At 41.5% G+C, this 18,013-nt stretch overlaps 1 protein-coding gene across 4 annotated transcripts in view; it reads right to left on the reverse strand.

The window, feature by feature from the left end:
- Positions 1–18,013, reverse strand: part of HECW1 (HECT, C2 and WW domain containing E3 ubiquitin protein ligase 1) — a 277,673-nt gene that overhangs the window by 3,794 nt on the left and 255,866 nt on the right. For all 4 annotated transcript variants that reach the window (XM_069859743.1, XM_069859745.1, XM_069859742.1 and 1 more), the window contains 5 exons: positions 15,213–15,311; positions 14,007–14,136; positions 9,825–9,971; positions 7,894–8,008; positions 6,461–6,659 (listed from right to left, as the gene is read on the reverse strand). In XM_069859743.1, the coding sequence (XP_069715844.1) occupies positions 6,461–6,659; positions 7,894–8,008; positions 9,825–9,971; positions 14,007–14,136; positions 15,213–15,311 (690 nt within the window). The remainder of the gene's footprint in view (positions 1–6,460; positions 6,660–7,893; positions 8,009–9,824; positions 9,972–14,006; positions 14,137–15,212; positions 15,312–18,013) is intronic.

The raw sequence follows: 18,013 nt of genomic DNA on the forward strand, positions 1-18,013 counted from the left end.
TTATTTTTTCAAGACTGAAGCAGAAGAGCTATCTTGGAGAAACTATTTGAAACTGTGCTAGTCATCTCTTAGGCCACCCACGAAGTGAGAAAAAGATGATAATGGTAAATGGGCTGGCCTGGGACTTGCAGATTCAGAGGGAGAGTTTTATCAAGCACCAGTGGTGAATCATTAAAAGCAATCAGGGAACTGAAATAGCCAGAGGCACCTAATCTTCACTGCATCACACAATTTCAATTAGGAGAACTTTTACCATCCTTTTTTCCCTTCTAAATCAAGAGTTGTTAGCTGGTCACTCTCAGAGATAATGTACAATAAGCATGGAATTTGCAGAAATGAGCTAGGAACACATGTGAGTTAGGGAAATAGGAACATTAATAGAGCCATTATTTAATACATCTCTTGAAATTAAATGTGGCAACTCATGTATAATCCACGAGTAGCCCTGCACTGTTTATTGTTATCTCAGCAATCTTTGGCAGCATAAGTTGTTGCTACAATCCATTGCCAATACGTATCAACCACTGGGAGTTAATCAACTGAAGGATTCTTGCAGTCCGTTCACAGGCAAGAAGGAACCATTCAGAGACAGCAGGTTTGGAGGAGCTCAGCTGCCTGGTTCCAGAATTGGAAGCAGCATTGTCATAGTGGCTCAGGTGTTGATTCTGCCAATATGGCTTTGCTGAACCTAAAGTAATAACTATATCTGGTACTTAACCACAGCATATTTAACTGTATGAAGCCATAGCATCTCAGATATCACTGTTATGCATCCTATCGTGTGGAGCAGATGTATCCACAGCCACTGACACTGGTGTTTACTTTCTTGCACACATTCATCTTGACTGATCATCATCCATCACATTTCATAGTGGTTATGAAACGTCCTTGCAATGCTGTTGACCTTTAGTCTTCCAGAAAAAAGACCCATTCCTTTTCTTATCATGAGCTTTACAGAAGTGGACTCTTCTGTAGAAGGTCTCAAAGAATTTTTTGTAGGGAGAAACTATGACAAAGAAAGGAAGAAAAAGTTAACATGTCTAGAAACACCGAAGTATTTTGTGAAGCAACACTCTTGTGTTTTCCAGTTCAACAACTTTATAGAAAAAACAGTCTTTTCACTCAAAAAAAAAATGCCACCAAATCAAAAATGAAAACAAATTTTCAGGAGTCCTGTGCTGGTTAGGTTTACGCTCCTACCTTCTTAAGGTGCAAACCAGAATATATTGCTAAGGGCAAAACCAGAGTTCAAATTCTGGTCTGTGAAACTAATGTGAATCTATTGCAACTTTGATTAAGTCAGTGAAGCCCACTAAGGTAATTGTGTGCAAAATTGTCTGATATACATTCAGCAATAGGTTTAATTCATTCTTTGCTGCTAAAGTCAGATACGGTGTCTACTTGTGTAACTAGAAAACATATTATGTCTCAACTGAAAGAAAAGAAAGGGTTGACTTGGACTCCTTCTCATTCAGTGTTCCCTCTCTCCTCAATATTTCTGAGCATATTGCCTTTGCTTTGTGCAACTAAAGCTGAAACCTTTATTTTCCTAATCAGACTAAAGCCAAATGGCTCAGCCTCTGGTCTGTTATATCATATTGCTGTGTGATACTGCAGTACCTAGGACGATTAAGAGTCAAGGATATTTTTCATAGCATCCAGTGTAGCCTAACTCTGTGCTGTGTCCGCCAAAGGGGTAAGTTCCTCCCAAATAGTGTTGACCTTCTACTACTGATCCCAGTGAGAGTGACTACAGCAAGCATAATCCAGGGGACACTTGCTGTTTTGTAGTACTGGGCTTGCTGCACACATTGGGAGGAAAACATTACATCACCAGTGCAAAAAACCAGAAAAGTCCTTCTTCCCTTGATTAAGTCTCCTACCACATAAGCCTGCTGACATTTGAGAGGGTGTTCAGGGAGTGAGAAGTCTGGAGTAAGAATTAGATTGGTAAGAGTTTTTATGGAAAGGATTCTGGCTTCTCTAGAAGAAAATTCAAGATCAACTTGTGTAAACCAACTCCGACCCTCATGTGCCCTAATCCTTCAGTAAGTAAAGCAGTAAATGGACCACTTAAAATTTCATTCTTCCTGGCAGTCTGTCTTTATTGCTCAGAGTAGTTTTGGTGGGTCTGAATCTTTGATCTTGCTCACTGTTCACACTGTTGTGCTATTTTTTGTTTCTCTAAAAATTATAAGCTTATAAGATTTTTGCATTCTTCTTTTGTCACTTTCTTTAATCCCCATAATGATGAGAGTCCAAAGGCAGTATGTGTGCACAGAACCCCCTCCTGTCTTATTTATAACTTGAACCTATCAACTCAAATAAGACTTGCATTCTAACGTAACCATGCCTTTCTCCTTTTCATCTTGCTTTCTGTAGATGAACCCACAAACCCTTCTTTGATCAGCCTCAGGACCCACAGGTATCAACTTTTATTCATTTTGGCTCTAAGAAAGAACACTTATATGCTGTCTGAGAATCACTCCTTAATAGATGAATGTAGATTCGTACACAGTATTCCTGTTGTGAGAAAAGTGGAAAGAGAACAGGGATAGGAGATAAGGAATGATAAAAGACAGAAAAGCACATACACCCAGTTCACTGGGAAAGAAGGAAATGATGAAAACAAAGTTCATTGTAGTCATACATAATCTTTTTCAAATTGCTATATAGGACTCTGAGGTGATTAAATACTTGATCATCTAACAGCAAGGGACAGAAATCTCTTATAGAAGACCGGATGTTTACTAGCACTGGTAATTATCATACATAAACCACAGATAGTATGGTGGTAATCACTAATATTACTCAGCTGAATGAAAATCTCTTCTGATGAAAGGGTAGTTGCAGCTCAGCACTGATGTGGAAAGTGACCCCATTGTGTCAAATGTGATTATTTGAATCACTGGGATACATGCTGAGGTCCTTACTTAATTGATACTCAAACAGAAACAGCCTTGGAGCTCACAGAGTTTTGGCCAGGCGAGGAACGCAACCAGAAGACAGGGCAGTGGCATTGCTAGGCAATGAACACTTCTGCAGGCTAAGGTTTCAAGAAGTGAGCTGTTGTCTCGTACAGATATGGTAGGAAACACTGCTGGTTCTTTGTATAGGTTTGTTTTGGGCCAGGAGTTCTGCTCCCACAATATCAGATGAAGCTCTGTTATTCTAGCTACAAAGCCAAGAATAAGTTCTTGTGAAACTGCTGCTAAAACTGGTTCTGTGCTAAATATCTGCATGACCCAGGAACGGTGAAGAGAGGCTTCCTGCTTCAGAAGAGGCTAGAGCTGGAAGAATTCTCCATCCATTCCTATGTACACAGCAGTTACAAGAATGTATGTTAACCCCTTTATTTTGGGAGACAGTTTTGTGTATTAGATAGGGAAAGTAAATCTCAACCTTGATGAACAAGTGGTTGAACCTGTTGCCTCTTCATTATTATTTCATATGACAAGCCACATCAGTCTGGAAGAAACCATGCTGCAGATTTACACTGACAGACCTGTAAATCTGGCAGTCCCTTTGGAACCTGCTTTAGGGTTATAATCTAGAGACCTGGGATTAAGAGAAGCATCTCTGGGCTGTATAGTACTTTGGCTTTCTAATGTGTGTGATCTCAAAGTAAATATAGATAGGAAGTACAAAAGCATAGCTGGTTTAGGTGTTATCACATCTTTGCTCACTATAAGCAAATGGCTCCATTGTCAAAAAGGACAAGATGTAAGGGAGAGCCACCCAACTACTTAGCCATCTGGAGGAGAAGCGAGAGATTACAGAAAGATTCCTGGACTCTCCTGACAAAGTTATCTCGATACTTTGAAAAGCAGCTGAAAACCCAAAAACCAGACTAACCTGTGACCCACCATCTACCTGGCTGTCAAGAAAACCAAATGCATCAGCTTAGTGCAAGCTTCTATAACACCTCTCACTGTATCACATTTATTTGGTCAGGACCTAAGTACTAAGGCTGGTAATTAAGAGGTACAAACCATACCTAATCACATAAACAACTAAATCTTCTGACAGCTGAGAAAAGAGAAAGCTGTGGGGTTTTTCTCTAGGACTCTGAAAACACGGAGCAACGGTAACTCTTACTGTGCAACTGTAGGAATTGTTAAGAGGGAGAAGGGAATTTGTTGTGGTTTATTTTAAACAGCTAAAGTTAGTTACACTCATACCATATCACAGGGGCCAAAAGGCCTACAGGACATGACAAATGACGTTTTTTAGCCTCTAAGTCTAAGTAAATATGCAAGTAAATCTAAATAAACACAAGCCATCCATAATCAGGTATTTGCAAAGAGTTTAAAATAACATTTATTTAGTTGCTTAACTAAGGATTCAGGGAGCCTCCAGGTTTAGCCTGTGTGTTTTATGTATTATTTAACACTGTGTATACTTGGCAGCACCCCATAATTTTATAAAAATGCAGGTAATAATTCACAGTGATTAAGCTGTGTTTATTCCCCATAAGCAAGTGTTGTTTCTCTTTCCCCTGGCTAAAACGAATGCAGAACTCTAAGACTTCTTAAAGGTGCTAACAACTTTCACCTGGAAAAGAGGCCTCTTTCAGGCACGGTGATCAGCAGACAAGAATAAAATGTTAATGTGAATATCTTGGGGCTAACTGAATCTAGGTCATAAGTAATGCCTAAGTTCACAAATAAAGTTAAGCAGAGCAGAAAGAGGCCAATTACCTTTTCAGAACTTGATGGGTCAGCCCAGGGCATTTTCTGTGCATGCAACAAGGTCTATCCTCCCCTCTCACCCCTTCCCATCCTGAAGGAGTGCAAATATTGCTCTGCAGAAATGCTGCACAAGTCTGTGACTTCTAGTTGCTGTCTGCCTACAGGCAGGAATCCCCTTGGTCAGCTCTGAAAACCTCACATAGAGCCAGACTATACATATGTTGCAAAATGAGGATCTGGCCTATGCACAGCAAGATGTAGTTCTCAGGCTTTCTTTCCATTTTGCTGGCTGAAGCTCAGAGGGCATGAGTCATCTCACTGACCTTCCATGTTTTCACCTGTTTGTAAATCTCAGAGCCTATGTCTAGGTTTCATGTAGGCTCTAGTGCTCCATATAGTCTCTGTGGAGCCTATGTAAACATAAATCAGAATATACCAGGTGTGATTCAATTAAACTATTGTAAAAGTCTGTGTACAGCTGGGATGAGTTCTGCCTTAAAAACACTTCCCTTTTCCTGACTTTAGAGGGAGTCCACACAAGATGTTAGCTCATAATGTGTGCTGATTGATACAGTGCCCTGGTCCAGCTTCCTTGTCTTCCCACTGCATAAGCCTGGACCTGAGCAGGCTTGCACTAAGAGGGTACTTCCCAGAGGACTCTGGAGGTCTGCTCAAGTCCATGTTTTATAGCATGCTTCTGGGTAAACAACACGGATGGCAAGTAACGAGAAAACTGGACTGGATCCATTGTAAATTGATTGCCTGAATATATCTGCGAGGCCTGTGAGAAGAGATTTTTGCTCTATGCCATGAAAGTAGCCTCCTTTGGACTGGAACTGAAAGCAAATGAGTAAGGATGGGAAAAAAACATCTGCCTTCCAAAAGATGCTATTTAAAAAGGTCACACAGCAAAATTATCTGAGAGGTGCTGGGATGCTCTGAGAAGTGGTCTGTAATCAAAATGGGGGAGAGCCTCAGGCAACAGTAAGGACATTTAAGAAAAGGTGATTTACTTTAGTGAGGAAGAGAGGGTGCTTGTCATGGTTAAAATGCTACAGCAGAACTCAAAGCAGAATGTATCACTGGCTTTGCCATGGCTCTCTTGGGTAGCCTTATGCAAGTCAAATCACCCCCCATGCCTCCGCCCTTTTGTTCTGCAAAGGAAGATGACCCCTCCTCCGGGAAGCAGTTTGAAGTCTGTTGACTCTGTATGACATTATGGCTCATTTACTCCTAGCTGGCTGACTGAACTAGATGTAACAAATTGGGTATTATCACCACATGGACTGAAGCCCTTTCACTAAACTTCCTCGTAATAAAATGTGGAACCATCAGAGCAAATGAAGGGATTACACTCAGGTCTCTGGCCAAAATTCAGAGACGTATTCTGGCTTTCATGGCTCTGTAAGCTCACAAGTATTTTTACCAGTATTTTGGAAGTAAAGGGAACAAACAGCTGACAGGCTCCTGCTGGTCTGGATCTGTTCCAGAATCAAAATAAGAGAACTATGTTTGGTCCTATGGAAATATTTATCTTAATCACTTCCCAGGATTCAAAGTGTTTTAAACTGATCCTGCAAATCCAAAAAGCAGAAAAAGAAAACACTTTTCTCTGAATTTGGTTATAGAACAAACCATTAAGTGTTTCTTTGCTGCTTTAAGATGTCCTTACTTGTATTCATTATCTTCAGCTGTCAAAGAGATGCAAAAAAGCACCAGGGTTACCTTTCTCGCAGCACTTCTAGTTCTGTATCCTAGATGGAACATACCTTGGGAGAGAGGTTATTTTCCCCCATTTCTCTATACAGAAGCGGCGTAGCCCATTGCTCCCTCGAAGAGCTGCAAAGCCTTCATATGGCACACTAGATGTTCCAGTGACGAACTGCAACAACCGGAGTCTCTGCTCATTGTTAAATCTCTCCACTGCTGCCCAGAACCACCGTATTACTATGTGACCATCATGGTAACCTAAACCAAGAAGCAAGAGAGGGAAATTAAAATCTCCCCCCATGAGTGGGAAGTGTAACAGTCAAAGTGTTCCCACTAGCAAGGGGCAGTAGATCTCCTACTGAAAAGATCTTGATCTAACAACGTATCTTGTTCTTGATGAGCAGTAGGTCCCAGCCCCCATCTTGTCCTGTCTGTAGAAACTATAATATTATTAAATCATTTAAAACCCTGAAACTCAAATATATATTTAAGACCTCTCACAGATCCCTTAGAAAGAACTGAGGTTACCTGCATGAGATATAGAAGACCAATTGCAATATACTACACACTGTGAGTCCTAACAACTTAACGATTTCTAATTCCCAAATAAATTATGTTTTGAATTACAATAGTGTCCAACATATGGAGAGGAGTTGGCATGCCCTTCCCTGGCAAACTTCCCATCTGAGGGGCTCTGTGCCATGGTTTGTTCTAGTGAAAGCCAGCATAACCCAGGCTGAATCTGTTTCAATGGCTAAAAAGAAAAAAGGAGGAGGAGAATATCTTGGGGGACCAGCTGTGTTTGCAGTAAGCTGCATATTGCGAGGTAACAAAGGCTGGGCAGTAAGCAGCAAAGACTTAAGGCTTGTATTTCAGGGGAGGATATGTGAACCTCAGGGACTTTCCTTTTGTAGGGCAGAACTGAGGGATTTCACATTTATCCATCATCCAAGACAGTCTGGATAAATCATGCTCAGTGTTTAAAGCAAAACCAAGCCAAGCATTAGAGAAGAAGGGGAGAAAAAGTCCAACTTGACATAGTTTAGACTGAGGAGATGGTTAAGCAAGATCTGTATTTTGTTGAAGTGTAACTGGGAACCGTGAAATTCATCTCTTGAATTCATCTCCCTGCTGAAGCCAAGAGGACTTGTGATATTACTTTCAGCAAGGCCAGGAGTTCATTCAGTCATCTGAGTAAGAAACTTTTAGATCTAACACTGAAAATCCTTTTCAGTCCCTTATAGTCGAAAGTCCTGCTAAGTTGGTAGGAATTCAGTGAATAAAATCTGGATAGAAGTAGCAGAGGCAATTTTAGTATTATTACATCTGTTGATCCAATTTCTAGACTTGTTTGTTTTATTTCATGAGTTATTCTAGCAAAAACTTCCTGAACAAAATAGGGCATTTCTCTCCAGAAAGACAGAAGGAAAAGATGAACCAAGTCGTTTTAGACTGAAAATAATCAAGATGTTAGTATGCATCAGCAGTTTACCTCCACGATATTCTGTGTTGTTACGCCAGTCATTGAGATCTATTTCTGCAGTGCCAGCTATAACCAGCTCCAGTTCTCTGGCATCAAAAACAGAGACAAGCCTGGAGTCTACAACCTGGAACAAAAAACACTTGTAAGCACAGAAGCAGACATAATGTCTCATAAACCTATGGCCTTGATGGCCAGCTGTTTATCCTGATGAAGTATGCATGCTGACAGCTAACTTCCACTCTTCTACTGATAAATCTATGCACCTCTTCAGGGAGCCTGCTGATATTTTGAATGCAAACAATGATGACATGTGAGATTTAACTAGAATGAAACAGTACAAGTGACAGGACATAATCTGGGCAGAACATTCTTTGTTGTTCCTTTCATTCTGACAAATGATTTTGATAGTCAAAGACTGCAGACTTTGTAGCAGATCTGTCCAAAGGATGTTCTCAGACTGGCCTTCAGCAAAGATAAATTAGCAAAATCCAGGGACAACAATGAAGCAGCATACATGAATACCACAAGATCATAGCTGACTGCATCCTAGGACCAACTTCACTGCAGTGAGTTCCTAAAGAGTCCGTAAAATGTCCCTGGCCACCAGCTCCTCTCTGAAGTGTACAATTCTTCACAATTTTCTTCTGTATTACAGCAGGATATAATAAAATTTGTAAACACCTCTTACTATGTGAATAGAAAGCAATACTTTTCTTGATACTCTTGATTGTTATAGAATCATAGAATGGTTTGGGTTGGAAGGGCCCATCACAGGGGGGTTGGAACTTTAAGGTCCCTTCCAACCCAAACTATTCTATGATTCTATGATAATCCAGTTCTTCCATGGGCAGGGACACCTCCCACAGGATCACATCGCTCAAATCCCCATCCAGCCTGGCCTTGCACACCTCCAGGGATGGGGCATCCACAACTTCTCTGGGCAACCTGTGCCAGTTCCTCACCACCCTCACAGTAAAAAATTTCTTCCTAGTATCTAAGCTAAATCTCCCTTCTGCCCTTAGTGAAGCCATGTTGGCTGTCACTGATCACCCCCTCATTTTCCACATGCCTAATTCCTAGGAGGATCTGCTCCATGATCTTGCTGGGCACAGAGGTGAGACTGATCAGCCTGTAGTTCCCTGGGTCTTCCTTTTCTCCTACTTTAAACATTGGGGTTATGTTTCCCCTTTTCCAGTCAGTGGGAACTTTACCAGATTGCCACACCTTCTCCAATATGATGGATAGTGGTTTAGCAACTTAATCCACCAGTTCCCTCAGGACCCATGGATGCATCTTATCAGGTCCCATGGACTTGTGCACCTTCATGTTCCTTAAGAGGTCCCGCACCTGATCCTCTCCCACAGCAGGCAGTTCCTCGGCCTCCCAGTCCCTGCCTTTGCCTTCTGCAATTTGGGCCGTGTGGCTTGAGCCCTTGTCAGTGAAGACTGAGGCAGAAAAGTGATTCCTGGGTAAGCAGGTCTCCTGTTTCCTTTGGGAGAGGGTCCACTTTGACTTAAGTCTTCCTTTTATCCCTGACATACCTATAGAAGTTTTTCTGTTGCCCTTAACGTCCCGGCCAGATTTAACTCTATCAGGGCTTTAGCTTTCCTAAACTCATCCCTGCCTGCTTTATTACATTCAGAGTACACATTTCTTTCCTTTCTCCCAACAGTCCCTGTCTCTACAGTTCCAGGCACTCCAGTTCCTAGCCATCTGTGTCTGTTGAGCTATTTCCTAGGGTACTGATGATGCAAAGTTTAGCCATAGAATCATAGAATCACCAGGTTGGAAAACACCCATCGGATCACTGAGTCCAACCATTCCTATCAAACACTAAACCATGCCCCTCAGCGCCTCGTCCACCTGTCCCTTAAAGACCTCCAGGGAAGGTGACTCAGCTGAGGAATGGAAGACGGCGGGAGCATCGTTTTGTTACTTACTTCGTAGAAGCCACGGACCAGGGCCTCTGTTTGCTGAACCACTCCTCGTTCCACTCGCCACTTAACCATTCTCTCGATGTACTCTTTTTTGTTCTTTTCTGTCACTGCTGTATTTGCCCCTCCAGATTTCAACTCTCTCTCTGTCACCTACAGAACAAAGATAAATAGTGCTGTAGCAATATATGGATCACAATATGTTTCAAATCTAAACTGCACTTTGAAAATGTGAGTGAGAAACATAACAGCCATATTTCTTGTTCTGGCCTCCTGGCCTCTTGTTCATTTGCAGAGGAAACAAAGAGGATAACAAGAGACTCCCCCTTTGGACTGACCTTTAGGTTACTTCAAACTGTACCAGCAAAGACTGATTCAGAGCAACATCTGTAAGCCACATAAAACGTGCCACTCTGGCCCATCTTTTCATCCTTCTCCTCTTCCTTTCCCTTTCTAGGAGCGGTACAGGGGGTGGCAACTGTACCAGCTTGCTACTTGCTGTATATTTACCAAGCAACAGTACAGGAAACAACAGGATGGAGAGGAAATTACAGTATTGCAATAGGCAGACTGTTTCACCAGCTGGAAAGGATATCTACTTATCTCATAGGCAACAAGTGTTATCCTTCCCCAAGTGTTAATAAATGTGTTTACTTGGAAATGCTGATAGCCAAAGAAATTATCACAAAATGAATACTCTCAATATGCTTTCTAAACAAGCCCTGTACAGCACCCTGCACAAATGACAAACGTAGTCACTGTGGTATGCAGAGTTTTGTATGAGCCACCCAAACCCGAGAAGTATTCATACTGTAAATAACTTTTTTTTTTAAACCTAAGAACAACAGCATTTCATTGCATTTAATGGTTAATTTAGTTGGCTTGGGTTACTAAGGCTTAAGATTGTGAAGGGATTTAAGGAATCCATCCAGATTCTACCCAGCAAGCACATACTCCTTCTCGCACGTGACAGAAAATAATATTTATTTTGCAATTATTTTCACATTTAATCTAGTGGATTTGAAAGGAAGATTGTTTTGCTCTCCTCTTCTGTTTTCTGCTGCTACAATACTGATGTCTAGCACAGATAGTAAATGAGCTGCATGAATACATATTCATTATTCATAGTATTTACATACTATTTATATTATTATCTGTGTATTAGCCTAACAGACAGCACACAGCATATATAGTATTTAGGTCACTTTGCTTGAGGGACCTGTTGTAATATTATGAATTACGGAAACATTCCATGAGTCATCTAATCTGTAGCTTTGTTGAGAAACAGCAAGAACGAGAAAGGTTGGATGTAATGAGTTAGGAATTCTCAGCTCAGTTCAGGTTAAATTCCCGAATGTAAGTCACTGCATCACTATTACAGAAGCAGCGCTGATCATCCAGAAGGTAAGACTCTGGCCCAGCTGCCATGCCGTATTTTTCAAGACTGTGTGGCAGTCAGATACATGTGTTAAAATCAATGACTAGTCTAGCTTCGAGCACAATTGTCAAGCCCAGATATTCTAAATCTCCTGCAAGATTTCCCACAAACATGTAGACATACTGGTGATTTCTCTGACTTCTCGTTATCCATATAATTTCAAATACAATTAGTTATCTAGGACTGGAGGCAGGCAATCAATAACAATGTGTCTCTGCTTTTTCTTTCTTGTTCACAGGGCATTAACCACAGCTGTGAGCTAGAATTCACAATCATGTTTCAGAGTAGCAAGGAGACATTTCAACCAGTCTAGCTCACTATTTTTACCTGGCTGGAGCAATTACTAGGGCTTGGAGACAGGCCCTATCTGCACCCAGACATACAGAGCTCAGAGAGAGGTCTCAAAGAACACCTTCTACTGGGTAAAAGAATAAGAAAGTAAGTACTAAAGGTCACAAGCAATTGACACCTCTCAGTATTGTAAGTGAAATTCTCAAACTGGCTTCCAGTGCCCACCAGTAAAAATGTGTGATGCTTGGTTTGACATTGTATCTTTGCTATGATGGCAGTGCTGCCAGCACCAGCATGTAAGAAGGCCAGAGCTCCTCGGTGGTAAATTTGAATAAAAAAGGGACCAAGAAACAGGACTTGGCCTGAAAGGTTTAAAAGCTAAATTCATAGCAGAGATGAGACAAGAAAGAAAAAATGAAAGTCATAGTGGAAGCAGGACAAAAGCGCTGCAACCCATCTACCAGATGGCTTTTCTCAGAGAGCCACTATTTCTTGTTTCTCTTACTCAACCTGTGAGATCCAGCCTCCCAAATACTAGCAGGACTACCACTGTGATCTACACTTGCACATGTATCCAGCAAAGCAATGTTCAGATGGCATGTAAGTGGTCAGACACTCTTGGCATGCAAGAATTTCCAACTAGGATCCATCTGGGAGCATAACATGTGACTGTGATTTCTTTGTTATTTTGCTGTCAGCACTTGGCAAATTTCAGAAGGGGAAAACAATCTCACTTTCAGTTAGGACTCTTGGATTTTGACAGTCATAATTCACAGCAAGAAGCATTTTTCCCCCCATCACTACATCTAGCAAGGTTAGTGTCTAGTACATATGAAATAAAGTACTAGACAACATGTGAACTGGCATAAAAATCTGGCTTTTAGTGTTCTTTTGCTTTCATATCACAGTATCTACAACAGATTGTGATTTTTTTTTTTCTGTTCTCTTTGGAGCCATCTCTTATCTTCCACAACAAACTCCTTAGCTCTTTTCTTTGGGTAGAGCATAACAAGTAATCAGTGTGCCAAATGTTACCTTCAGATGCATCAAGGCAATTCAAGCTGAAATTCTTATTCATCTTTGTAGTCTTCCAATGTAAATACAAACTTGCCTTATCTGTCTTTGTGAATATGTCTGTATGTTTGTCTGTCTTTGTGTATTAGTCTTACATAGCCATACCTTCCGGGGAAACCACCATACTGTCAACTGAATGTCACGCAATCTCTGTGCTCAAAGACCATGAAAAACCTTTACATTTAAGTCTGTGGAAAACCAGTGTCACCTTTCCCACAGTGGCTTCTTACTTCGATCCTTCTGTCCTTCCATCTCATTTCATCCACCCTTGACTCTGCTCATCCCTCACGAGCTTATACTATAAGCAGACTGAATTCAGTTTTGAAAATATCCCCTGCATTTTTTCTTCCTTTCTGTTACTTTTGACCTCACAGTGGAGCAGCCTTTACTCTCAGGGACATGATTTCTCCCCTCAGGATCCAGTCTAACTCTTCCCTAGCTCAAAGAGCTACCCTAGCTCTGTGCAAACTCTTCTAGTCAACTTTATTTTCAAGGGCTAAGAGCCACTCTCTGTATATTCCACCTGATCTCTCCACTCCCTTTGACACTGTGGATCTGCTCCCTACACAAGTTAACCTCCATCCCCTGAGCTTCTGCAGTATTTTGTGAGCTTGGTTCTTCAGTCTCTAGTTTTCAGTATCTCCCTGAAGGTCCTTAATCTTGGTCTGAATATCGCTTTGTGTCCCTTCAAGACCTTCCAGAGACAGTTATGATCTTGTATGAATTACAACAGCAGAGAGCACCAAGTCCTCAGCACAACCCAAAGGATCCCACAGGAGATGGTTTGCTAGTCTGCTTTTAAGAAAGAGTTGCACCCTGTTTAAGGCTGTAGTTATCCAGATAGCTAGGTTGAAAAGAACTGTCAGGCTAAGGTAGAGTTGAGTGGTAGAAAGCATAATAAATGGATGTACCCACCAGACTGTTAGGTAGGTGCAAGGTAAGTAAGAAACACAGAATCTAACAGATTCTAATCAGAGAAAATAATGGTGAGAGTTGCCAGGTCTTACACCACCTGCTAAATGTTTGGGTTTTTTACTACCTAATCCCCAACCCCCTCCTTTCAGCCACATCAGCTTTAAGCTAAACTGCTTGCATTCACCGAATGCCACATCTGTGTGAATGACTCTCTGGAGAGTTGAGCTGCACTCGAGAGAATTCCTCATGCTCATCAGTGTGTAGCTCAATAGGCCTGTAGGGGGGCTGGTATTTTATATTATACACACAAAGAATAAACATCTGCATTGAAACAGGTGGCTTGAAAGAAAAAGAAGGAAGAATATGTTATTGAAAGGTTGAAGGATCTGTTCTGACAGAAAGATGTTCATCATGCTCAACTCTCTCAGCTTCAAATTCGCTTTCCAGATATTTTGCATACTTGTGCTCACCTGTCCAAACACCTCCTCATTCACTGTGAAGGTGAGATCCAGGATGTCTGTGATGTTATTATCCTTCATCCACTGCAAGCTCTGATGGAACTCTTCATCGAGGTACTCTAAGTCACTTAAATCACACGGCCTGATTAAGAGGCAAGAAAAAAAGATGTAGCTCAATACATGACCCTATGACTACTGGCAGGCTCACTTACTACTAAGAACATTTATGCTGAAGATCCAACATAAAGCTGGTGTTGATTTGGTTTTGATCGCATCAAAGCCTGTTACACAGACCCTCAATGCAGTTTTGAAATTGCTTCGCATGGCTGGGATCAAAGCCAAACCTGCTGTCTGCCTACACTATTTACTGTCAGAAGACGCCCCTGGGGCTTGATTTTATGTGCTTCTTCAGGATGCTCTGCACTTCAGAATACACACTTACCAGGTGGGCCCAGCCACGTTGTTCCTGGCTGCTTTCATGTATGTATCATTCTTGAAGTGATCACACAAGATGGACAAAAGGTAGGCCAGGCAGCCTATATTTCTGCTAATAAGGAATCAGCCTTGTTGGCTGAGAGGGCAGAGGGATGTTACAAGTCTGCTTTCAAATCTCCTAAAGGGGCAATAATCATGCAGGGAGCACTCCAGGTTTCAGTTTGTTTCCAGACTAGCACAGACACAATATAGATACGACTGTTGAGTCCTCATCAATGCTTATTGTTAAAAAAATAAGATTAAATACAATTAAAAAACCTGAAGGACTGTTAAGACAATTATATTTGCTAATTTGGAACCATCCTTAATGCTAAACTATTTTAGCTAAGCTTTATTCTGCTCTTTGTCTTTTAATTGCAATCTTGACTTACTACTAATGGCTTTTCTCATTGTTACAAATTTTATGTACCTTGTCTTATTGCAGTCTATTAATTAAAGATAGACAGACTGTCAATTAAAGTTAACCTTGTAAACTTGACATTGAAAATAATATATCACTGGTAGCTTCTGCTTACTACTGTAAAAGACAGCAGAAGACCAACATGAAACGTTCACTGCTTTCTTTTGTATCAAAACCCAATCAACCAACAGCAGAAAGGACTTGAAGGTCAGAGCGCTTGAAGCAACTCCACGAGGGTCTGTGTCTCTGCAGAACTCACTGCAGCATCACTGTTTCTGCATGGTTCATGCATGGCTTTTGCATGGCTGCATGCCTATACTTACAGCCTTAGTAGCGCTTTGTAGAACGGCCTTGTGAAGAAAGCATCAAGAAGGTACTGATGAATGAGAGCGAGGCCAAGGATACGACCACTGAACCTGAACCTGGGACATAAAAATGCAGAGTAAATGAAGTATAACTCAAGACATTCAGCACAGAAACTTACATAAGTAGCAAGTGTTCTTTGTTTCTGACTTAATTTCTTGCATTTATTAATTATTTTTTTTTCTGAGCAGGTACCTAACACCAACCCTTTGCATCGCTGACCAGTAATGGATCTCCTCTTGATCCATCTCCTACAGTACCCATAAGTGCAGCTGCCGTAATATATGTTCTCCTGTGCCAAACCAATAACCACTCTGAAGACTCACCTTTTGTCATCTTTAGTTGAATGTTCTGATACAGACTGACCCCATCAAGCACAATATTTAGCCAGTGAAATACCATAATATTCCACCTCATCTCAGCAGAAAACATACTACTGAAACAGCTGCAAAGGATACTTGGTGAACCAATGTGTACAGTTTCTGACTGGTTAAAACTCTTTCTAACGTAGGGCTTTAGCATACTTTAAAAGGCAATGAGTCGAATTTATATGGGGAAAACTGAAGTTCAAATAACCTAACTTGTCCTTAATGTGTCCTTAAACAAGGACACATTAAAATTAAATTCATTTAAAATCAGTACCTAAAGCTCAGGCGAGCTGTCCACAGGCCACTTTCTTAAAGCGGATGCTCAGCTGTCTTCAGTATTTACATAATATTGTGCTTGTTTCTGTTTTCTAAGAACAACAGCTCCTAGTCACACTCCAATTATACTCAAATACTGCCCTGCTCATCACAATCCATAACCTGCGACGATAAACTGTTAAATTATTCCTTCTATGACTTCTTCTGTGGCTTATTAGCTATTCTTCCATCAAACCTGATTTCATATCAGAAATCTCAGACAGAAAAATACAGAGCTGATGTAAGTCCAGGTGAGTTGACTTTTTGCAAAAACAAGCCCAAATCACCCATCCAAAACCTGCTTATTTGTAAAAAGAAAGGAAAAGAAAAAAAATACATCATCTCAAATGTGAGCACTCCAAGCCTGAGCTGACATCACAGTAAAGTTTTATTGCAGAAAAGAGAAATGGATCAGAAAGCCAAGAAACCATTCCTTCCACTAGAGGAATCAGCACAAAGACCCCTCCTGCATATGAATGAAACACGAGTTTCACTGTAATCAAAGCAGTGCAGAATATCCATTCAGTCAACTTTATGCACGTGGGACAGAACAACAAGTGCTCAGTACTCAAATGGGGCACAAAATAGCAAGCTGTGGGCCCAATTAGCATTTACATCACCACAGGAGCTGCCTCCAGGTCCCCTGCATCCAAAAACGGTGGTTATGATGTGCAGCTGACTGGTACAAAAGAGTGATTATGTTACCTCCTCACAGCTGGTTCCACAACAGCAACAAAAGGCAGCTGTTGGGTCTAGTTAGGACCTGCTTCACTTCACTTGTGCTCTGGTACAGTGTTTCCAGCAAAAAGCAATGAGAAGAGGGAGAGCTGACACAATGAAAGCACAGTAGAAGCCAGACAGCTCAAATCCCAGAAATGCTGAGCCCATAATCCATCAGTTTTATAGCACCTCCAGGATCCATAATCAAGTCCGTTTGTCCTAAATAATGCACGTCGGCTCTTTTGGTTTTGTTCTTTGCCACCCCCATCCATCCCTATCTGTTTTGAAAGTGAAGCACTGAATGGAAATCGTATGAGCACGGGGTGTTCCTCACCACAATGTTCACCCCACGGCTACTTGACTGTGCAGGGCTGGGCAGGCAGGAGCTGTTTGAAATAAAACAACGCTGAAAGTAAATAGCCAAGAAAATCCTCATGGATTTGGAAGGACTGATTTTGCTAAGAAATTGCTTGAATGTGTCAACAGCATCAGTTCTCTCCTTGCTGCTTTTATCACTTCTGTACCTCTACATGGCTTTGAAGGCATTAGCGTAAAGCTGACATTAAAAGGCAGTGCACCTAGATCAAGGTGTTCACAGTCATGAGCGCACGTGATGGTAGCCGTTAACTCTGAGTTTAATTTGAAGCAGTGCCTTTTGGCAGAACTGAATTAAATCATGCAAAAATCCATGAATAGTGTATCTGTGTGAAAGGACTAAGTCTGCTGGGTCAGTGTGAGCAAACATGGGCAGAGCAACTCTAGTTTGGGTGCCCTATTGGTCTGGCCTTGCCCTTGTAGCCTTGGGGACACACCAAGGCTCACTCAAACTGGAGGCCTGACTAGGGTTCCACAGTCCTAGCACTTCTAATTGTACTGTGTAGGAAAACAAGTCCAGTACTAACTGGCCTGGATAAAGGAAATGAAATAATCAACAAGACATTGCCACTCGTAGTGCCTGTCAATACAATGGATAAAAAAAGCTTATGTTGAAGACTCCATATCATCCCAGAAGACACCATGCTTCATAGCCAAAGTGTGTGAGCTCTACAGCCCACAAACCCTTCTTCCCCTGCACAAAGCTTTCATATCCCAGCAGAGACTTGCTACGACTGACTCTGATCTGAAGAGGAACGTAAGAGAAGGTCGTCTGGTCCCTTGTTCTGGATAAGAACCTGGGACCATGGGCAACACCCCTGTGGTCCAGCAGTGCACCGAGAACCGTGAACCACGATAAGTCAAAAGATACTATCAGAAGGGAGGTGTTTCATACTGTCCTCAGAGGACAGCTATACAGTCTATCTGTGTGTGTGTCCACACAGTCCACCACGTTGCCACCACATCAGCCAGGCATAAAAACT

This window comes from Phaenicophaeus curvirostris, chromosome 6, assembly GCF_032191515.1.
Source record: "Phaenicophaeus curvirostris isolate KB17595 chromosome 6, BPBGC_Pcur_1.0, whole genome shotgun sequence".
NCBI lineage: Eukaryota > Metazoa > Chordata > Aves > Cuculiformes > Cuculidae > Phaenicophaeus > Phaenicophaeus curvirostris.